Below are 21,979 nucleotides of genomic sequence, written 5' to 3'. Positions count from 1 at the left end.
AAACAGTGTGGCAGTTTCTCAAGAAACTAAAAATACTATTGTCATACAATCCAGCAATCCCATTGGGTATTTATCCAAAGGAAAGGAAATCAGTCCATCAAAGGGATACCTGGCACAGCTATATTTACTGCAGCACTATTTACGACAGCCAAGAGATATAGAATCAACTGAAGTGTCCATAAACGGATAAATGGATAAAGATTTGGTATACATACAAAGTGAAATACCATTCAGTCATAAAACAGAATAAAATTCTGGCTGGGCACGGAGGCTCACACCTGTAATCTCAACACTTTGGGAGGCTGAGGCAGGAAGATTACTTAAGCCTAGGAGTTTGAGATCAGCCTAGGAAATATCACAAGACCCTACACCTCTACAAAAAATTAAAAATTAGTCAGGCATGGAGGCATGGTGGCACACACTGTAGTTCCAGCTACTCAACAGGCTGAGATGGGAGAATCACTTGAACCCAGAAGGTCCAGGCTGCAATGAGCCATGACTGTGCCATTGCACTCCAGCCTGAGTATCAGAAAAAGACCTTTTCTCTAAAGAATGAATGAAATATTTTTTATATATATATATATATATATATATATATATATATGAATGAAATCCTGTCATCTGCAGCAACAAGGATGAAACTGGAGGTCATTATGTTAAGGGAAATAAGCCAGGCACAGAAAGACAAATATTGCATGTTCTCATTCATATGTGGCAGCTTAATAAGTGGATCTCACTAAGACAGAGAACAGAATGATGGTTACCAGAGACCAGAAAAGTTAGGGGGAATGGGTAAATGAAGAAAGGTTGGTTAATGGATATAAAAACACAGTTAGAAGACATAAGACCTAGAATTCAAGAGCACAGTAGGGTGACCATGGTTAACAATAATTTATTGTATATTTTAAAATAGCTAGATTTTAAATGTTCTCAACACAAAGATATAATAAATATTTGAGGTTACGGATATCCTACTTACTCATGATATGCATGTATTGAAATATCATATACACCCCATAAATATGTACAATTATTATGTATTAATTTTTTTTTTTAAATCAATGAAAAATTCAGAATCCTTGATAAAATACCAAAGCCTCACCCATTTTCTTCAGGGTATATTCCACAGGATCTGTTTATATTGATGTCATGACAACTTGAGTAAATAATCTTACACCAAACTATGCTCTATAGCTAACAAGATTATACCAAGATTTCACTATGTTCCATCCAATTTTCAATTTAACATTCATCACTTAAGTAACTTCAAGTTTCTCATCATTAAAATAGTTAATAGGAAGCTGAAGATTCTTAGATTCAAACTTCAGTGTAATCAAAATTATTTCAACATTATATTTATTCATTCATTATATTATATTAAATGCTCATATATACTTACTTATTATCTCAAGCTCATTATTTTCTAGAGTTATTTTCTTTTTCAGTGCAACTAAAATCATTTTGCTCAATAATGCTGAAGTACACAAATGGCTGGGAAGTGTCTTTGTATCTTGTTCCTTAAAATCTGTTTTGAAACACTCATAATTCAAACTCAATCTTCCCTCTAAAAGAGGTCTATATAACCACTGTGAAAAAAAATACATTAAATTATATACATAATCATTTGATATTTTAAATTATTTACTACTTATGCAATTCAGACAGGGAACAAAAATGAAGTCATCAGAATATCTTTTTTTAGTAAAACTAGAGAATCCTAGAAGTTTGGTATCTACTAGAGGAAATTATTAATGTGTATTTCTTTAATACTCCTTAAGTACAGAACTAGATTTCTTTTTTGAGACTGGATCTTACTCTGTCACCTAGGCTAAAGTACAGCTGCACAATTACCACAGCCTCAACCTCCTGAGCTCTGGTGATCCTTCCGCCTCAGCCTCCTGAGTAGCTGGAACTCTAGGTATTCGCCACTGCACCTAGTTAGTTTTTTTAAAAATTTTTTGTAGAGACAAGATATCACTATGTTGCCTACATTGCTCTCAAATTCCTAGGCTCAAGTGATCCTCTTGCCTCACACTCCCAAAGTGCTGGGATTTCAGGTGTGAGCCACCATGCCCAGCCCAGAACTAGATCTTATTTACTTTGGTACCATGCCTATATCAGTGTCAAACGGTGTCTTGCAAACATAAGGCAGAGCAAGACATTCATTCATTTTTTTCTTCCCCAGATTAAAACAAAAATATTCAAGCTTGCATGAGGTCCAAACATCAGAATGAGATACACTTTCCAATTTCAAAAATACCTGCATAGGAAGAGACTGTCTCATCTTTTCCCATTCACTGTTGTTTGGCATTACACTTCCAATATAAACTCCCAGAAGATAAGAATCTTCACTCTCTCGAAGTGCATTTAGCAAATCATCAACAGCAGACAAGAGGCTCTGAAGACTAAAAATAATGCAAATAATTTAACTGAAGTAATTTTGCTAGAACTAGTTTGAATACCATGGCATACATTAAATGCCCTAAATAGCTTGCTTACCTGGACAACAACAACAAAAAACAGATGAATATAAAAAGAAAAGCTGACATAACATGATCAAATTGGGGACTGAATCCAACATTTGATTTGAAATCAAGTGATGCTTCTATCTCAGAATGAAGGGACTTGACTTATTTCAGACCAGATATTTTTGAAATATAACTATCTTATTTATTTCTGAAATATACCTTATGAAATAAAGCATAATTATGTGACCCAAATCCAAGAGCCTCCAGATACTTTCACTTGTATTATACATGGATTTAGGTAGGAGATGTGAAATATACTTGCAATTCAGCCTTAAAACAGTGGCGACTTGTTCTAAAAAAAAACAACCAAGAACAATCAGTATGTGTGGTAGCTATGAGATGTTATGGTTACAATCCATGCCAGCCTACAACAAAGGATAGTATCAACATCACATTACTAACTACAAATTAGGAGTCCAAGCAGGTATGTCATAATTGACATTCAATAAATTGAGAGTTTAAATAGATGATCACTGAAACAAAATGCTTTTGGAAAAAACTGTTTCTTAGCATTTTTTTCTTAGAGTATTATAAATTACTTATCTAACAAGTCATTTTTTCATAGGTACTCACACTAATCATGTAGTCTTATTTAAGGACATTGATCAAATATAAAGAGACACTGCAACTGAGCACAAAATAGGTTACCTTTTGATATCCAAAGATGAAGACTGAACTTGGTTCTTCAGCCACTGAACAGACAGACGTAGGAAGGAACTCTCTTTATATGTACTGCCATTTTGATGGACCAATAAATTTACACCAGAGAGCCAAGTATTTTTCAGTTTAGAGATAAGAAAATCTAAAATCAAGATGTCAACAGGAATTTATACTTTCACTGTATTAATTCTAATCAGTACAGAATGTCTGAAATAATTCTGCAGATCTGAGATTTTAAAAATACCATTTTAAAAATAACACAAAATTAGAATTCAATTGCCAAAATAAAGTAACTATCATAAATATGCAAAAATACAAGCTACCTTGTGCCATATAAATATAAAATAGTAAGATTTTTTTCCGCTCTGAATGTATTTACAAAAGTGTTTTTTCTTTTGGAGATGTGAAAGAAAGAGTTAAGGGAAGATAGCTCTCTATCAAAAAGGCTGAATTAGCACATAAGGTAAGAATATAGTCCTCATAAAGCTTCTGAATTCTATTTTGACATACACCAAGACTGAATGATTTTTACTAAAGAGACATCATTATCCCCTTTTATGAATGAGGCAACTGAGGCATCTAGAAAATTAAGTAACATACCAGAGCTACTGAAGGGAGGGACTATGATTCCAAGTCATTTATTCTGGCCCATTCCAAACTTCCTTGATATCAAGTAAAAACTTTAGTCATAACATCTACATACATCTTTAACTTGGTTTCTTTTTTTTTTTTTGAATTGGAGTCTCACTCTGTCACCCAGACTGGAGTGCAGTGGCCGCGCCCAGCCACCACAGTCTCGACCTACTGGGCTCTGGCAATCCTTCTGCCTCAGCTTTCCAGGTAGCTGGAACCACAGGCCCGCACTAGCATGCCTGGCTCATTTTGATTTATTGTAGAAATGAGGTCTTGCCAAGTTGCCCAGGCAGGTCTCGAACCCACGGGCTCAGGCAATCCACTCACCTCAGCCTCCCAAAGGTGCAGGATTACACACTGAGCCACCGAGCCCGGCTTAACTTGGTTTCTAAAGCTAGAAGTGTATACAATTGTAGGCCTTTACTAAAAATGCTTTATATTTTCAAACACATTATGATTCAATTAATAAAGCCTGGGCACTTACACTTACTATGAAGGTCAGAGCCGGAGATTCCCAACAAAACATTTGAGCAGTAGGCAATTACCTGGCAAATGTGTTTTTTCTTTGCTCTGAGCACATAACTGAAAGAGAGTTAATAATAAATCTTCAGATGATGGCATTAGCAAGCATCCTTTGGCTGAGCTGAAATAGTTATAAGCCACATCACAGATAAAAGACACTGATGAGTCACTATTTTCAGCTTCTGACAAATTCTTTGTTTTAGATAAAGTTTCATGAAGTTTAACAATAATTCTTTCAACATATACTTCTCCAATCAAGTAATCTATAAAAAAAGTTAAAACAGACAAGAAAATAAAAAATATTAATAGTGTATTTTTAAATATCCTACCTTGGGTTAATAGCCACATAGGTCTTTCCATAGTTTTTTTTTTTTTCTTTTTTAAGAGGTGTTTATGTATTAGACAAAATGTTACCATCAACCCATTCTCTCACACATAAAAGCCCTCAGATAAAAAGTAGTTTTAAATTAAGTAGAAAATAGAAATGGTCTACAAAATTAGAGTGAGAAACTTTGCTCAATTCAAGACCCTTTGGGATATAAACTAAAACATTAACTATCTCCAAAGTCATGCTACAAAAATTCATAAACATTTAAAGTACTTACAAAGTTATCTGAATTAATATCATAATTGGCAACCAACAATATGCAAACTGAGCACCATGGAATCCCCCTCAAAAGTGAATAAGGATTATCCCCTACTAAAAAACAAAAGTCACATTTTTCCTACCATTTTTAACATGTTGGGATAATACCAAGCTTAGAAGAGTCCATCTTTCTGAGAAGTAAGATTCTGAAGATACTTTGGATTCCAAGTCCTTATTACAAAGATAATCTGCCAAGTTTACCAATTTTTCTCCAAGAATATCGCCTTTCAGCCAAGAAGTTACCAAAGCATGTTTATCAGAACTAGAACATGCCTAAAACCATAAAATTAAGGCAAAGATTAGAAGCAAGGTCGAAGACTTCATCTGTCCAAAATATTACCTGTACCATATTACTTCCCTTCATTATTGTGGCTCCAATTCTATCCCCCACTCCTCTTTCTTCTGAAGTCCTAGAAATTCTAGACTGGTATCTTCCCTGCTCCCCATTAATCCTGGTTTATGTTCACTTCCATTTTGCTCATGCTATCTTCCCAGTCATAAATATTCCCCCTCTTCCTTATCAAAATCCCATCCATTCTTTGAAAATCAGTACAAATCCCACCTACTTTATGGAGTCTCCCCCACTCACTCCAGCCCACAAGAATCACTGCCTTTGTCTCAATTTCTAAAGCACTTACTGGATTGTATTATTATTTAAATGTTTCATCTGTATGTCTTGTCTTTCCAATGAGATTGTAAATTCCTTGAGAGTAGAGACTATCTTAAACTTCTTTGATACCTGCTATTAACACTGTAGATATGTTCAATGAATAATGGATAAACTTTGAAGATAGATTTATAAATGCTCTACAGATATTAAATTTTTGTTCATTAATTTTGCTAAAATTAAAGAACAATTAGTGTATAATAATGATAAACTATATTAATATGAATAATTGAGGTTTATTCCCCAAATTATCTGATATAGAGTTACTAGGGCCAGGTATGTGACAGCAACTTGTTTATTTTCATTAGAGGGGAATACAAGGAAAAAAACAACTGTAATTCCACCCCTAAAAACATGCTGATCCATGTTCCCAAAGTTTCATTAGTTTTATGGGCTGAGAAGAAAGGAATTTGCAATTTGGTTCATTTCAAAGCAATCTGGAAAAAAAAAAAAATCCAAGTGCGGATTGGGTAGTGCCTGAAAACTGTTTGACTTTTTATTTTAAAAACTGTGAGTAACTAGAGCTTATAGCTTAGTCCAAACTTTTACCACTAAACATTACCTTATGACCTTGGACAAATCTCTTAGCCAACCTGAACCCATCTTCTAATTTGAAAACTGGAAAGATTAATCTAGAAAATCTCTAAGGTCCTTTTCTGATTCTAAAATTCAGACTTGTTTTTTAATTATTTCTGTTTAAAGAAGCTGACTTTAAGATACTGCAATAAAAAATTAGGTTCCATAAAACAAGAAAAACTAATTTTTTTTTTTTGAGTCATTCTGTTGCCCAGGCTGGAGTGCAGTGGCATGCTAATGGCCACCTTGGCCTTGACCTACTGGGCTCAGGCAACCCTTCCACCTCAGACTTCCAAATAGCTGGGACTACAGGCGTGCACTACCATGACTGGCTAATATTTTGATTTATTGTAGAGATGAGGTCTCCCCAAGATGCCCAGGCTGGTCTCGAACCCGTGGGCTCAGGCAATCCTCTCATCTCAACCTCCCAAAGTGCTGGGATTATAGGCGTGAGCCATCGCGCCCAGCCAAGAAAAACTACTTTAAAGTTTAGATGGCTATAATACTGGGTTTCCCAATGAAGTTTACCAAATAAAACCAACCTGTTCTACCAATTTCTGGTAGAAAAAATAAACTATAAACTTCTAAATAAAATGTCTCTCAAGTTAGTAAGACATGAAGTTCAACTTCTCAGTATAGGCAAACCTTTTTTTGTGCTTCGATTTATGGCACTTTGAAGACACGTATTTTTTTTTACAAATTTAAGGTCTGTGGCAACCCTATGTCAAGCAAGCCTATCAGCAAGATTTTTCCAACAGCATATGCTCACTTCATGACTATGCTACATTTTGGTAATTCTCACAGTATTTCAAACATTTTCTTTATTATATCTGTTACAGTGATCTGTGTTCAGTGACCTTTGATGTAACTACTATAACTGTTTTGGGGCATCATGAACTGTGCCCATGTAAGATGACAAACAATCAATAAATGTATGTGTTCTCACTGATCCACCAAACAGCTGTTCCCCCATCTCTCCTCTCTTCTTGGGCCTCTTCCATCAAACAGTTAACCAAGTTGTGAATGCAAAGGGAAAGTTCTTAATGGAAATTAAAAACTGTCACTCCACTGAGTACATGAATGATAAAGTGAAACAGACTTACTACTGATATGGGGAAAGTTTTAGTGGTCTGGATGGAACAAACCCACCACAACATTCCCTTAAACCAAAGCCTAATCCAGAATATGGCCCTAATTCTTTTCTATGAAGACTAAGAAAGGTAAGGAGGAAGTTGCATAGGAAAAGCTTGAAGTTAGCAGAGGTTGATTCATGAGGTTTAAGAAAAGACACCATTCTCCATAATATAAAAGTGTAAGGTGAAGCAGTAAGTGTTGATGGAGATGCTGCAGGAGGTTATCCAGATCTACCTAAGAGCACTGATGAAGGTGGCTACACTAAACCACAGACTTGCAGTACTGTAAGATGCCATCTGAGACTCTCATAGCTCGAGAGAAGTCAACGCCTGGTTTAAAGCGTTAAAGGAAAGACTGCCTCTCCTATTAGGAGGTAATGCAGCTGGTGACTTTAAGTTGAAGCCAGTACTCATTTACTATTCCCAAAATCCTAGGACTCTTAAGAATTATGCTAAATCTACTCTGCCGGTGTTTTACAAAAGAAACAAAGCCTAAATTACAGCACATCTGTTTATAGCATTGTTTACTATTTTAAGCCCACTGCTGAGACCTACTGCGTCAAAAGAAATATTCCTTTCAAAATATTACTTCTCATTCATAATGCACACGGTCATCCAAGACCTATGATGGAAACATACAAGGAGATTATTGTTTTCATACCTACTAATTCAATATCTATTCTACAGCCCATTATGGAATAATTTTGACTTTCAAGTCTTATTGTTTAAGAAACACATCTCATAAAGCTATAGCAGCCATAGATAATGATTCCTCTGACTGATCTGAATAAATTGAAAACCTGGAAAGGATTTACCATTTTATGTGCCAGGTAGAATATTCATGATTCATGGGAAAAGGGTATAATAGCAACATTAACAGATGTTTGAAAGAAGTTGATTCCAACCCTAATGGATGACTTTGAAGAGTTCGAGACTTTAGTGAATGAGTAACTTGCAGATGTAGTGGAAAGAGCAAGAGAACTAGAATTAGATATGAGAGAAATGCTGCCATCTGATAAGTCCTTAACAGATGAGGAGTTGTTTCTTAAGGATGAGCAAAGAAAGGATGAGCAAAGATTTCTTGAGATGAAATCTACTCCTGGTGAAAATGTTGTAAGCATTGCTGAAATGACCACAAAGGAGTTAGAATAGTGCATAAACTAAGTTAACAAAGCAGTGCCAGGGTTTAAGAGGAAAGACTCCAACTATGAAAGAAATTCAACTGTGGGTAAAATGCTATCAAACAGCACTGCATGCTACCAAGAGATCTTCTGTGAAAGGCTGGGCACGGTGGCTCATGCCTATAATCCCAGCACTTTGGGAGGCTGAGGCGAGGATTGCCTGAGCCCGTGGGTTTGAGACCCACCGGGGCAACTTGGCGAGACCTCATCTCTACAATAAATCAAAAAAATTAGCTGGGCATGGTGGCGTGTACCTGTAGTACCAGCTACTTGGAAGGCTGAGGAGGAAGGATTGCCTGAGCCCAGCTGGTAGAGGCTGTGGTGGCTGTGAACATGCCACTGCCCTCCAGACTGGGTGACAGAGTGAGACTCCAACTCAAAAAAAAGAAAGGAAGAGTCCATCGATGAAGTAAATTTCATTGTTTCTATTTTCTATTTTAAAAAATTGCCACAGCCACCTCAACCTTCAGTAACCAACAGCATGATCAGTCAGCAACTACCAACATTGAAGCAAGAACTTCTTCCAGCAAAAAGATTATGACTTGCTGAAAGCTCAGGTGATTGTTAGAATTTTTTAATCAATAAAATATTTTTAATTAAGGTATGCACATATTTTTAGACATAATGCTCTTGAATACTTAAAAACATTATAGTGTAAATATAACTTTTATATGCACTGGAAATATAAAAATTTGTGTGATTTGCTTTAGTGTGATGGTCTGGAACTGAACCTGTAATATTTCTGAGTTATGCCTGTATGGACATACCTAACAAAAGAATCTGTCTAGCTGTAATGAACTGGGGAGGCTTCTGTGTCACAGAAGCACAGGAGGCAAACACTGGTTCGGAACTTCCAAACACTGACCAGGAAGAGGAAATTCTTCCAAACAGATGTGAATATCTGAACTACATGACAGGTACACTCCAAAGCTGGAAATGCTCTGATTATAGGCTTATCAAGCAACTTTCTGATCATTTGGCTTTTCATGTAGCTTGCCTGCAGAAGGTAGCCCTGAATAAACAAATGCAAATTAATTAGATGTGCCTGGTAAGTTATGTTTGTCACTGAGAAATTAATTAGTATTCTGTATTTACTTTGTAAAAAGTAATCTGTTGAGGGACGTAGGGAAGTACTGTTTAATGAGTACAGGATTTCAGTTCTGCAAGATGAACAAGTTCTGGAGACTGCTCAACAATGTAAATATACTTAATATTACTGAACTGTACATACATTTAGAAAGGTTAAGATGGTAAATTTAGTGCTATGTGCTTTTTACTACAATTTAAAAAATAGAAAAAAGAAACTTGTAAACTTGAGCAGTATCTATGTAAAATAGAAAAATAATAAGAAATGCTTTAAAAAAGAGCATTAACTAACTAACTTTAGATAGTCATAACATTTCTATAGTTGGAAAAGTGTTAGTTATGTCATTTACATCCTTATAGTAAAGAACCTTTAAGTCATTTTTAAAATCTGTAAATTGTTTATGTTCTTTGAATTCTTTTTATCCCACCTCTGATTTCTTTTCATTATTCTTATCACTAACTTTTTTATTTAGTCAAGTAGCAATCACACAAAAGCTGAAGATTTTAATTTCTTAAGTAGTATTTTCAGAGTAGGAAAAACTTAATTACCTGATGTGTTTTAGTCAAAGCTAGAGCCATGCAATCCATTTCTACAGAAGAAAAATTAACTAGGATAAGAGCAGAAAGCTGTAGCCATAGTTAAAAGCTAATAAAATGTTTAAATCTTCCTCTGTTACCTGCTAGGGAAGAAACACTGAATTTTCCAGAACCTGTTCATTCTTTCCTAATAATCCTAAACAGAAAAATAATACTATAGAAAGACAAACATCAAATGTCTTCCCAAATTGTGGAAAGTTACAATAATAAAGAAGTTCTCTAACACAGAACCCAGCTACCTGACCATATTTAGTGTATTACTATGGTTTTATTTGTTTTTGTTGTATCCATAAATACAAAAAAAGAAAAAGATCAAAATCCCTAAGATACCTTTTCAATAATCTTGAGAAGAGAATTCCATTTCAGGTCCACCTGAAAGAAGAAGAAGAGTTAGAAACAATATGCTAGAATAAACAGCAACTGTTTTTTCTTTGAGATGGAGTTTTGCTATGTTGCCCAGGCTGGTTTAGAACTCCTGGGCTCTAGCCAGGCTTGTAATCCCGCGCTTTGGGAGGCTGAAGTGGGATTGCCTGAGCCCGCGGGCTCGAGACCCACCTGGGCAACTTGGCGAGACCTCATCTCTACAATAAATCAAAAAATTAGCTGGGCGCAGTAGCGCGTGCAAGTAGCTGGGACTAAAGGGGAGTGCCACCACGCCTGGCTAAAACTTTTAAAAAGTAAATGAAGTTCTCAGGTAACCTATAAAAAACAAAAACATTTTTAGCTAACCCAACTTTTATGGACTAAAAGAACTCACTCTGTAACTGACCAAGCTTTTTTTAAAAGTATTTTTTATTTTAAAGATGTGGGGTATAATTCAGGATTAGGTATACAAGTGGTCATTGTACAGGCAAAGTTTAGGCCTCCCTTTGGTCCCCACTTGGCCTGGTTTGAGATCAGGTGCTCTTATTGATGCTTTTTTGTTCTCTACCACTCTCACCCTGGCAGTATCTTACTACTACCAATACCTTTCTTACAGTATCGGCCAAGTTTTTGTTACCCTGGTACTACTAAACATCTACCCAGCAGCCTCAGATACTTCCCAAATCATAACCAAGAATATACTGCTTGCCTTTAAACTGACATTCATAGTCAAGAAACAATCCAAAAATAACCCCTATGTAGGCTCATTTAACTCATCTGTTATTAAAATTGTTTAAAAAGATATACAACAGTAATACCTTGGTTAGATCATCCAAGACATCTTTTCTTTCCGTATCATTGTCACAGCAACGGAGGGCACTGTATAAAATATCCACTAGGAAACCAGAATCCTTCCTTTGATCTTCATTTAGCCAATCTATTAGTTTCCGGTACAAAAACTGTACCGCGGGATGTTTCTGGGCAAGTTTGGCTATTTCAAGAGGTTTAGCTTTGACGATTCTCTGCTTTTCATCACCAAGAAGCATTTTAAATACTTGGTTTGAAGAAAAGGAGTCAAGCAGAGTAGAAAGAAACCTTAGATGTTGCTCTGACTTTTGTTCAATGACATAATTAATACTCATCTCTGCGAGTTTACAGACTAAGTCTTCCAAAGGTTTCTTCCTTAAAGGAGACAAAAGATCTGAAGAATTATGAGTGAGAGAAGGTTCAGTTGTTAATTCTATGCCTTCACTGTTCTTTCCTTCTGAGGATACAAATTTTTCATTTTCTTTATTACTTTCAGATATCTCATCAGCAAATCTAACCTTCCCATTTTTTTTTTTATTTGACTTCAATGAGCTCTTTGGCTTCTGAAGAACCTGTAATAGGTTAGATACACCCAAAACAGACTCAACATCAGTTTCTGGCTCGTTGATTTTTGCAACACAGATCTCTGACAGTCTCTCCCAGAAATGTAGCAGTACATCCTCCAATTTGTGAGCCATTTTATCATCCTTTTCCATGTCTACTTTGGCTTCCCAGGAACTTAAGGTTTCTGCTAAATGGTTAAATAGCTGCCCATGTTGCAATCCTGGGTCTTTGAGAACTGCATCAATAAAAGGGATCAACTGAAAGAGAAGATATAATATTATAAAATATATAATTCCACCCGTTTCCTGGTATATAACCCTAAAACCCTTGAAACCTCTGAAGTGATGTCTTTTTGTACGCTAATGGTTGACTGATGGCTGGCAGCCCCTGTGTACCTTCAGGATAAAGAATGGTCACCAGAAAGACCAAGGCAGGATAAGAGTGTTGGGACTTTCAATACCACTCAATCTCTAGGGAAGAGAGGAGCTGAAAGTTAAATTGATCACCAATGGGCAATGATTTAATCAGTCACATCTAGTAATAAAGCCTCCATAAAAACCCAAAAGGATAGGGTTTGGGGAGCCTCCAAATAGATGAACACATGGGGTTCCTAAAGCAAGGTGTGCCCACGTAGAGCATGGAAGTTCCACACTCCTTCCCATACTTTACCCCTTTGCATCTCTTTATTTGTATCTTATGTACTATCCTTTAAAAAAAAAAAAAAAAGGAAGAACAGTAAATACAAGTTGCTTCCCTGAGTTCTGTGAGTCACTCTAGAAAATTATTCAAACCCAAGGGGGTAGCAGGATCCCCAATTTATAGCCAATCAGAAGCACAGGTAAAACAGCCTGGGGCATATGACTGGTAGGGGAAGCAGGGGTAGTCTTGTGGAACTGAACCCTCAACCTGTGGGATCTGATACTATCTCTAGGTAGTAGAATCATAATTGAATTGGAGGATCCTTAGCTGGTGTCTGCTGCAGAATTGCTTGTTTGCTTGGTGGGGAGAAATCTCTACACATTTGATCACAGAAGTCTTCTATGTTGATTATTGTGGTGAGAGAGTAGAAGAAAAACAGTTTGTGTTTTTCCCCCTCACAAAAGATAAAAAAATATAAAATTTCAGTGTTTAGGAGAAATAAACAAGGTATTTGTGAAACAACACAACTTCATATTTAATAACTGAAAAACACAGCCGGGCTCGGTGGCTCAGCCTGTAATCCCGCGCCTTTGGGAGGCTGAGGTGAGTGGATTGCCTGAGCCCGCGGGTTTGAGACCCGCCTGGGCAGCGAGACCTCATCTCTACAATAAATCAAAAAATCAGCTGGGCGTGGTAGCGCGCGCCTGTAATTCCGGCTACTTGGAAGGCTGAGGCGGAAGGATCACCAGAGCCCAGCAGGTCGAGGCTGCGGTGGCCGGGAGCGGCCACTGCACTCCAGTCTGGGCGACAGAGTGAGACTCCAACTCAAAAAAAATAAAAATAAAAATAAAAAATAACTGAAAAACATGGATTTCCCTGAGAACTCTGAAAAATCAAGTTAATTCAAAGATCACTCTTGTATTATACAAAGAACTTAATGACTGTACCTGCAGTACTTCTTTTTTGTGATATAACTAAGAGAATTAAATAATTCAGTTTTTTTTTTTCATCTTTTGGACTTACTCAAGTTTTTTGCTTTTCTGCCTTAATTATAGGCAAATTTAAGATATGAGACAATAAACCAGTATGAAGAACACCTAGGGCCCACAGAATTCTTTTTTCCTAAATTGCAAAGAGAAGTTAACTGAGACATCGACTAGGATCTTGGTATCTATAATCTGACTAATATCCTACAGAAACCATTATTCCATATCCTGCTCTCATCTCTGGTTCAGAAAGCCAAGCCCAATTGTTTGTAAAGCATAAATGCATTTGAGTATTTTAGAAGTAAAAAGATGATTATTGAATGATTTAAACTTACTACCAAAAAAATCACAAGTATCTTTCAATTCTGTTTTGCATTACAACTAAGACAATCAGGATTTCTATATACAAACACTAATTCCTTAGGCATTATATTATGCTAACAACTAAGACAATGGATTTTTTTTTACTTATCTAGTCAGAAATACACATTCCTCAATTTGTAAATTATGAAATAAAATGTTTTACAAGGAAAGTTAATTACTGAAAATGGCAACAAGATACAATGAGCTTGACTCTTTATAGTCAGTTGCAAAAATACTGATGATTTTTACATCAGAGATACCTGATCATCGACGAGCATCTGTTCAATCTCTTCCTCACCTAAGTTTTGCTGCATTATAAAACGTAAGCATTCAAAAAAGGCAGACACTACTGCTGAGCACTCTGAAAAGCTGATTTTGGTTCTCTCTGCTGACAGCCTAAGAAATAATAAATAACTGTGAATTTCTCTTTCCTGAAGAAAATAAGAACTCAGAATTACCAAAATAAAGATATTGAAAAGGCATCATACCAGAAGAAGATTTTTAAAAAAAACAAATTCCTAAATTAATAACTAAGAACAAGTAATCAAAATAACATATATCTCAAATAAGAACATAAACTTTAAAAATTGTGAAAAAACTTTTCACAAATGTATCAACAAGAGATAAGAGATAATATTCCCTCTTTATGGACCAATTCACATACAAATTTGAAAGAGAATTTAACCAAATAAAGATAATAGTACTGTGGAAAAAAATTAATAATTAATAAAACTGTGTATCTTCTAAGTTCAACAAATGCACTGAAATAGGTTTCTTTTTTTTTTTTCTTTTTTTGGAGTTGGAGTCTCACTCTGTCGCCCAGGCTTGAGGGCAGTGGCATGCTCCCGGCCACCACAGCCTCGACCTGCTGGGCTCAGATGATCCTTCCGCCTCAGCCTTAGAAGTAGCTGGAACTATAGGCATGTGCCATCATGCCTGGCTAGTTTTTTGATTTATTGCAGAGATGAGGTTCCACCAAGTTGCCCAGGCTGGTCTCGGTGGGCTCAGGCAGTCCTCTCACCTCAGCCTCCCAAAGTGCTGGGATTATAGGCGTGAGCCACCATGCCGGTCCCTGAAATAGTTTTTAAGTGTGAATTTAAATACCTATTATACTTTATGGAAGTTTTAAAAACTTCATTGTTCTTTTCCTGCTTTTAGGCATTTGTATTTAACAACATAAAAAATGGCTCATTTGTAAAATGGCCTATTTCCAACTAGAACCTTTACTTTATTTATCTAACTTTCTGCTGTGTACTGCCACTGAAACCTTGAAAATACTCAAGAAAAGAACACCAACTATAGTTATCTGAAAACTTTAAAAGTGCTTAGTGAACAGCAAAACAACCTGAAGAAATTTAAATAAGAAAATAATGAGTAAGAAAACAAGAAAACCTCTTTTGCTTTAAAAATCAAGTATGTAAATACCTTACCCTGCAATTAGAGAGGTAAGAAAATTTTTGAAGAAATCCAACTTTGGATCTGTGATGGACTGAGGGAGTCTGCTGATAAATGGCAGGAGATAAGGATATATGACAGTAGCTAGACCCCGACCACCTTCACGAATCACAGTTGACAGCTTGGGAAACACACTTTTTTTTGCATTTACATGATGCCAACAATCCTAGCCAAATAAAAGATTATAATAGTAATTAGAAATCATAACCATACTTTTCCCAACTGAAAAAGAACACATACAGACTCCCAAAAATAAAAATCAAGTATTTTACCAGTCTGTTTAAGATTCATGCCAAGTTTACATTAAGTATTTTATGTCCAAGAAAGCATTTACCCAATAAGTTTTAGATATTATTATCTGACAGACTCTTTCTCATATGACATCTAAGGGTTCTAAAATAACTAGGAAAGCAAGTATTCCCCAATGTACCAAAGTGTTTCTCTTACATACTTCAATAGTTGTAAGTGTATACAGTACAGCTTCCCAGAGAGCTGGGCAGACAATTGGGTCACTGTCATCAATGCTAAGTAGAACCGATGGGCTCACTTTGGATGCTTCCTCTTTCATCAATTGTGGAATGCGCTGGCACAAAGCAGAAACTAACTCAAAATAAGCTGAGCGAATCTAAAAGAAGAAATGCAAAGCTGAATTAAATTAAAACCTAGTAAAATTTGATAAGATTGGTTTATTTATGATAATGGCAGATTTTTTACACTAATCCTCTCACTCATAAAACTAAAACAGATAGAACAAATACTTTTTAAAATCTTAAGAGTATCAAATGGCTGAAAAGGCATAAGGAATTACCAAGGCAAAAGTGAAGGCAGAAAGAATTAATTCAACTTTCTTTGGAAAAAGCAAATACAAATCCTCTTTATTGGCAAAAGCCTTCATGTGGGGCCTCCAATACAGTCAAACAAAAAATAAGATATCATAAGCCACAATCAGCAGGAAAAGGGCTCCTAAAAAAAAAAAGCCATAGTTCTGAAAAGGAACCAAGAAAAGCTTCCTAAACTAAAAGTTAATTAATTAATTAAAACTTAAAGCTCAATTCAGTTTAAAAGCATTGCTATGGTCTTTGTGCCTCCAAAATTCAAATCTTAAAACTTGACCACCAATACGATAGTATTAAGAAGTAGAGACATTGGGAGATGATCAGGTCTTATGGTTACCACTCTCATGAATGGGATTCGTGTTTATAAAAGGGCTTAAGAGAATGAGTTTTCATCTTCCACCACATGAGGACACAGCTAGAAGCCACCATGTTTGAAGCAGAAAAAGCAATCCTCACCAGACACTGAATCTACTTGCACCTTGGTCTTAGACTTCCCAGACAACAGACTGTGAGAAATAAATTTCGACTACTTTTAAATTACCCAGTCCAAGGTAGTCTTTTGGTACCCATAGGAGATTCCAGGACACCTCCTCACTCTCCACACAGGTCCCAAATTTCAAAGATACTCAAATCCTTTACATAAAATGGCAAACAGGGTCAGGCACAGCGGCTTAGCCTATAATCCCAGCACTCTGGGAGGCCGAGGCAAGAAGACTACCTGAGCCTGGGGGTTCGAGACCAGCCTGGGCAACTTGGTGAGCCCTTGTCTCTACCATAAATCAAAAAAAAAAAAAGCTTGGTATGGTAGCGCTTGTCTGTAGTTCTAGCTACTTGGAAGGCTGAGGTGGAAGGATGGCCTAAGCCCAGCAGGTCGACACTGCAGTGGCTGTGAGTGTGACACTGTACTCCAGCCTGGTCAACAGAGTGAGACTCCAACTCAAAAAAAAAAAAAAATGGCTAACAGAATTATCCCTCATTCCACAGGCTCTGCATCTGCAGTTGGTTGAATCTGTAGACATATAGAACCTGCAGATAGGGAGGGCTGACTGTATTTTCTTGTAGCAAAAAGGACAAATGAGGAAAAAAAGGCAACCTCATCTAAGAAATAGAAAATACAAAAAAAAAAAAAAAAGAGGAGAAGTTCTAGAAGTTAAAAAAATACAATATATAAAATAAAGACAAGCAAAAGACTTGGACACCTCAAAAAAGAAGATACACAAATGGCCAATAAACACATTAAAAGATTCTACTCAGAATACAGCACACTTGCAACTCAAAATAAACAAAATGCAATTTTTGAATGGACACAAAAACATGGAGTGACAGTCTGATAAATTGATCCTTCTAAAGAGCACACAAGTAAGATAGAATTAGTTAACTGGAAGACAGAGACAAAAAGATGAAAAACATCAAAGATAGCACAATAGACACAGAGGACACAGTGAGAAGGTTTAATATATATTTAATCAGAATCCCAAAAGAGGAGAAGAATGAGGCAAAGGAAACATCTAAAAAGATAATAGCTGAGAATTTTGCAGAGCCAATGAAATACACCAATCTACAGATTCAAGAAGTCCAACAAATCTCAAGCAGGATACATAAAGAAAATCCACACCACATCACACAGTGTAACTGGATAAACACCAATAGAAAATCTTAAAAATAGCCAGCTATTTTAACTAGCTGGAAAAAAATATTAAAAAAAACAAAAAAACTACAACTAAAGATAAACTACTAAAACGAATAGGAATTTGGAAGAGTTGCTGGATACAAAATTAACATATAAAAGCAAAGCATTCCTTCAATGGAAACAAATAGAAAACTGAAATCAAAAGAGAAAACTCATTTCACAATAGCAACAAAAACCATAAAGACGTACATGGTGAATATTATAAAACATTATTCTAAGATGCAAAAGACCTAAATAGCCAAAAGAAAGAACTTTGAAAAGTAAAAAGCAAAGTTGAAAGCTTTCAACACTTAATATAAAATAGTAATAATCAAGATAGTGTAATATTGGTGTAAGGACAAGCATAAAGATTAATGAGACAGAACCGACAGTCCAAAATTAAAGTTCCACATATTTGGTCAGTGAATTCTGACAAAGGTGCCACAGGACAGGACAGTCTTTTAACAACTGGATACTCATATTACAAAAATATGAATTCTGACTCTCACCTTCACTTTTCTTTTTTTTTTTTGAGTTGGAGTCTCACTCTGTTGCCCAGGCTGGAGGGCAGTGGCACCCTCCTGGTCACCACAGCCTCAACCTCTGGGCTCAGGCGATCCTTCTGCCTCAGCCTTCCAAGTAGCTGGAAATACAGGCAAGCGTCACCATGCCCAGCTAATTTTTTGACTTATTGTAGAGATGAGGTCTCCCCAAGCTACCCGGACTGGTCTTGAACCCATGGGCTCTGGCAATCCTCTCACCTCGGTCTTCCAAAGTGCTGGGATTATAGGTGTGAACCACCGTGCCCAGCCACACCTTCACTCTTTACAGAGAAATTAACTCTAAATGAACCACACAAACCTAAATGAAAAAACTTCTAAAATACAGAAAAATCTATGCGAGATTGAAGTAAGCAAAGATTTCTCAGATAAGATGGCATAAGCACAAACCATAAGAGTAACAAATTAGACTTCATTAAAATTAGAACATCTCTTCTTCAAAAACTATTAATAGAATAAAAAGGCAAGCCACAGACTAGAAGAAATCATTCATGATACTTTAACCTAACAAAATACTTCTAACTCAGAATACAGCACACTTGCAACTCAAAAATAAACAAAATACAATTTTAAACTGGACACAAAAATATGGAATGACAGTCTGATAAATTGATCCTTGTAAAAGAGCAACAATAGGCTCTGTGGTAAAACAAAACCTAAGGGTTCTGGAGACTGAAAAAGACACACTTTAAAGAAGAATCAAACTGGGAGTAAGGGATACATAAAGATTGCACTCTTGATTTTTGCAGCTTTGCACGAAGGTGGCTGTGGTCACCACTGCAAAGGCAGAAGGCGAGTTGTAACTCCAGTAGAAAGATTGACATCTTTCTGGCCAGAGGTACTCAAAGAACTAGGAAAAGATTCCCAGGGTAACCAGAGTTTCAGGAAACAGGAACTTTAGAAAGGAAAGAGACAAAGAAGGAAAGCCTCACATTCTGTATTTAAACAGCCTAAATCTACAGCTGATCTTTGAACCAAGTATGTGCAGAATAAACTGGAAGCAGCTTAAAGCTAAGACTTACAAGAACCAAACTGAGAGCTAAGCTGTTGCCCACCACAGACATGACAGTTTGGTATGAGTCTAACCAAGTTAACTGCCTGCTAACACAAAAATATTAACAACCTTTGGATCAATATAAAATATTTTGGCTGGGTATGGTGGCTCAAGTCTGTAATCCCAGCACTTTGGGAGGCCGAGGCGAGAAGACTGCCTGAGCCCAGGGGTTTGAGACCAGCCCGGGCAACTTGGTGAAACCTCGACTCTATAATAAATTATAAAAACTAGCCAGACATGGTGGCATGCGTCTGTAGTTCCAGCTACTTGGAAGGATGAGGGGGAAGGATCACCTAAGCCCAGCTGGTCGAGGCTGCGGTAGCCGTTGAGTGCACTGCCCTCAGTCTGGGTGACAAGAGTGAGACTCCAACTCAAAAAAAGAAAAAGAAAAAAATATATATATAATATTTTGGTCCCCCAAACATTCACAATGTTCAGTATACAATTATTCAACATACCAAGATCAAGGAAAATGTGATATCTCTTAAGGAACAAGACAAGTTAACTAATGCCAACCACAACATGATCCAGATGTTATCAGACAGCTATAATAACTATATTCATGAGGTAAAGGAAAATACAGTAAGGACGAATGGGAAAAAAAAGGCAATCTCATCTGAGAAGTAGAAAACACCAAAAAAAGCAGAAGTTCTAGAAGTTAAAAATATAATGTATGAAATAAGAGATGACCAAAAGATTTGGACACTTCAAAAAAGAAGATATACAAATGGCCAATAAACACACTAGAAGACATTCAACATCATTCGTCATCAGGGAAATACAAATTAAAAGCACAATGAGAAATCTCTACCCCAGAGGTCAGTAAACATTTTCTTTTTTTTGAGTTGGAGTCTCACTCTGTCGCCCAGACTGGAGTGCAGTGGCCGCTCCCGGCCACCGCAGCCTTGACCTACTGGGCACCGGCGATCCTTCCGCCTCAGCCTTTTGAGTAGCCGGAATTACAGGCATGCGCTACCACACCCAGCTGATTTTTGGATTTATTGTAGAGATGAGGTCTTGCCAAGTTGCCCAGGTGGGTCTCGAACCCACGGGCTCAGGCAATACACTCACCTCAGCCTCCCAAAGGCGCGGGATTACAGGCTGAGCCACCGAGCCCGGCTTACATTTTCTATAAAGAACCAGAGAGTGTCAGGGGCAGTTGGCTCAAGCCTGTAATTCCAGTACTTTGGGATGTGGAGGCAAGAGCTCAGGGGTTCAAGACCAGCCTGAGAAACATGGCGAGACCTCGTCTCTATAATAAATCAAAAAATTAGCTGGGTGTGGTGGCACATGCCTGTGTTTCCAGCTACTTGGAGGGCTGAGGCGAAAGGATCATTTGAGTCCAGTAGGTTAAGGCTGTGGTGGCCATGAGCATACTGCTGCACTCCAGCCTGGGCAAAAGAGTGACACTCTGACTCAAAAAAAAAGATACACTAGCCTTTGCAGTCACAAAGTCTGTTACAACTCTCAGTTTTGCTCTGTAGTAGGAAAGTAGACATAGATAACATCTATAACTATTTATAAAAGCAAATGTGCCAGATATGACCCATGAGTTGTAATTTGCAGTCCCTGATCCTATAGCCAGGAGAATGACTTAAATTAAAACAAATGACAATACTAAATATGAGAATATAGAGTAACTAAAAATGTCACACATTGTTGGTGAGTGTAAAACACTACCACTTTAGAAAAACAATTTTGTAGCTTTCTATAAAATTAAAGATATATTTACCATATTAACACATCAATTCTCTTCCTTATCCAAGAAAATAAAAATATTAGTCCATATACAGACGCACGATACTAAGCAAAAAAAAAAAAAAAGGATGGACTACCGATACCTGTAACAACATGAATGACTCTTAAAAACATTACGCTGAGTAAAAGAAGCCAGATACAGAGTAATGTACAGCTCCATTTATCTGAAGCTCAGAAAAGACAAATCTAATCTGCAGTGACAGAAAGCAATGACTGAATAGGATAAAGGAGGATGACCTGGAAAAGCACAAAGTTGAAAAAATGTTCTAATTTTAAATAAAAATTAAAACAGGAAAAAAAAAAAGAAAAAGAAAAAATGTTCTACTTCTTGATTGCAGTGGTTATATGGGTATGTGTACATATAGATGGGCACATATATCTGTTAAAACTTAACAAGCTGTACACCTAAAATGGCTACATTTTATCTCAATAAAGTTGGTTTCAAAAATTACTATAGGATATTTTTAAATACCTGAATAAATTGAGAACTGAGAGGTTCATGAATAGGAAGACTCAATAAAGATAGAAAGTCTCCCCAAATCTTTCTATAAATTCAGAGCCCCAATTAAAATTTTTTTTTTTTTTTTGAGTTGGGAGTCTCACTCTGTCACCCAGACTGGAGTGCAGTGGCCGCTCCCGGCCACCGCAGCCTCGATCTGCTGGGCTCCAGTGATCCTTCCGCCTCAGCCTTCCAAG

General features: G+C 36.7%; 1 protein-coding gene across 2 annotated transcripts in view; it reads right to left on the bottom strand.

Moving 5' to 3' along the window:
• Positions 1-21,979, bottom strand: part of LTN1 (listerin E3 ubiquitin protein ligase 1) — a 65,025-nt gene that overhangs the window by 25,342 nt on the left and 17,704 nt on the right. Inside the window, exons 7-16 of one of the 2 annotated variants that reach the window (XM_008064467.2) lie at positions 15,858-16,031; positions 15,382-15,572; positions 14,212-14,347; positions 11,411-12,220; positions 10,560-10,601; positions 5,073-5,262; positions 4,367-4,606; positions 3,177-3,330; positions 2,261-2,405; positions 1,400-1,586 (exon numbers count right to left, since the gene is read on the bottom strand). In XM_008064467.2, coding sequence (XP_008062658.1) covers positions 1,400-1,586; positions 2,261-2,405; positions 3,177-3,330; positions 4,367-4,606; positions 5,073-5,262; positions 10,560-10,601; positions 11,411-12,220; positions 14,212-14,347; positions 15,382-15,572; positions 15,858-16,031 — 2,269 coding nt within the window. The remainder of the gene's footprint in view (positions 1-1,399; positions 1,587-2,260; positions 2,406-3,176; positions 3,331-4,366; positions 4,607-5,072; positions 5,263-10,559; positions 10,602-11,410; positions 12,221-14,211; positions 14,348-15,381; positions 15,573-15,857; positions 16,032-21,979) is intronic. The other variant, XM_021715752.1, reaches the window with a different exon arrangement.

This window comes from Carlito syrichta, unplaced genomic scaffold, assembly GCF_000164805.1.
Source record: "Carlito syrichta isolate Samal-C Ts95f unplaced genomic scaffold, Tarsius_syrichta-2.0.1 Scaffold307345, whole genome shotgun sequence".
Taxonomy (NCBI): domain Eukaryota; kingdom Metazoa; phylum Chordata; class Mammalia; order Primates; family Tarsiidae; genus Carlito; species Carlito syrichta.
The sequence above is the reverse complement of the archived record's forward strand: the minus strand, read 5'-3'. Positions and strand labels throughout refer to the sequence as shown.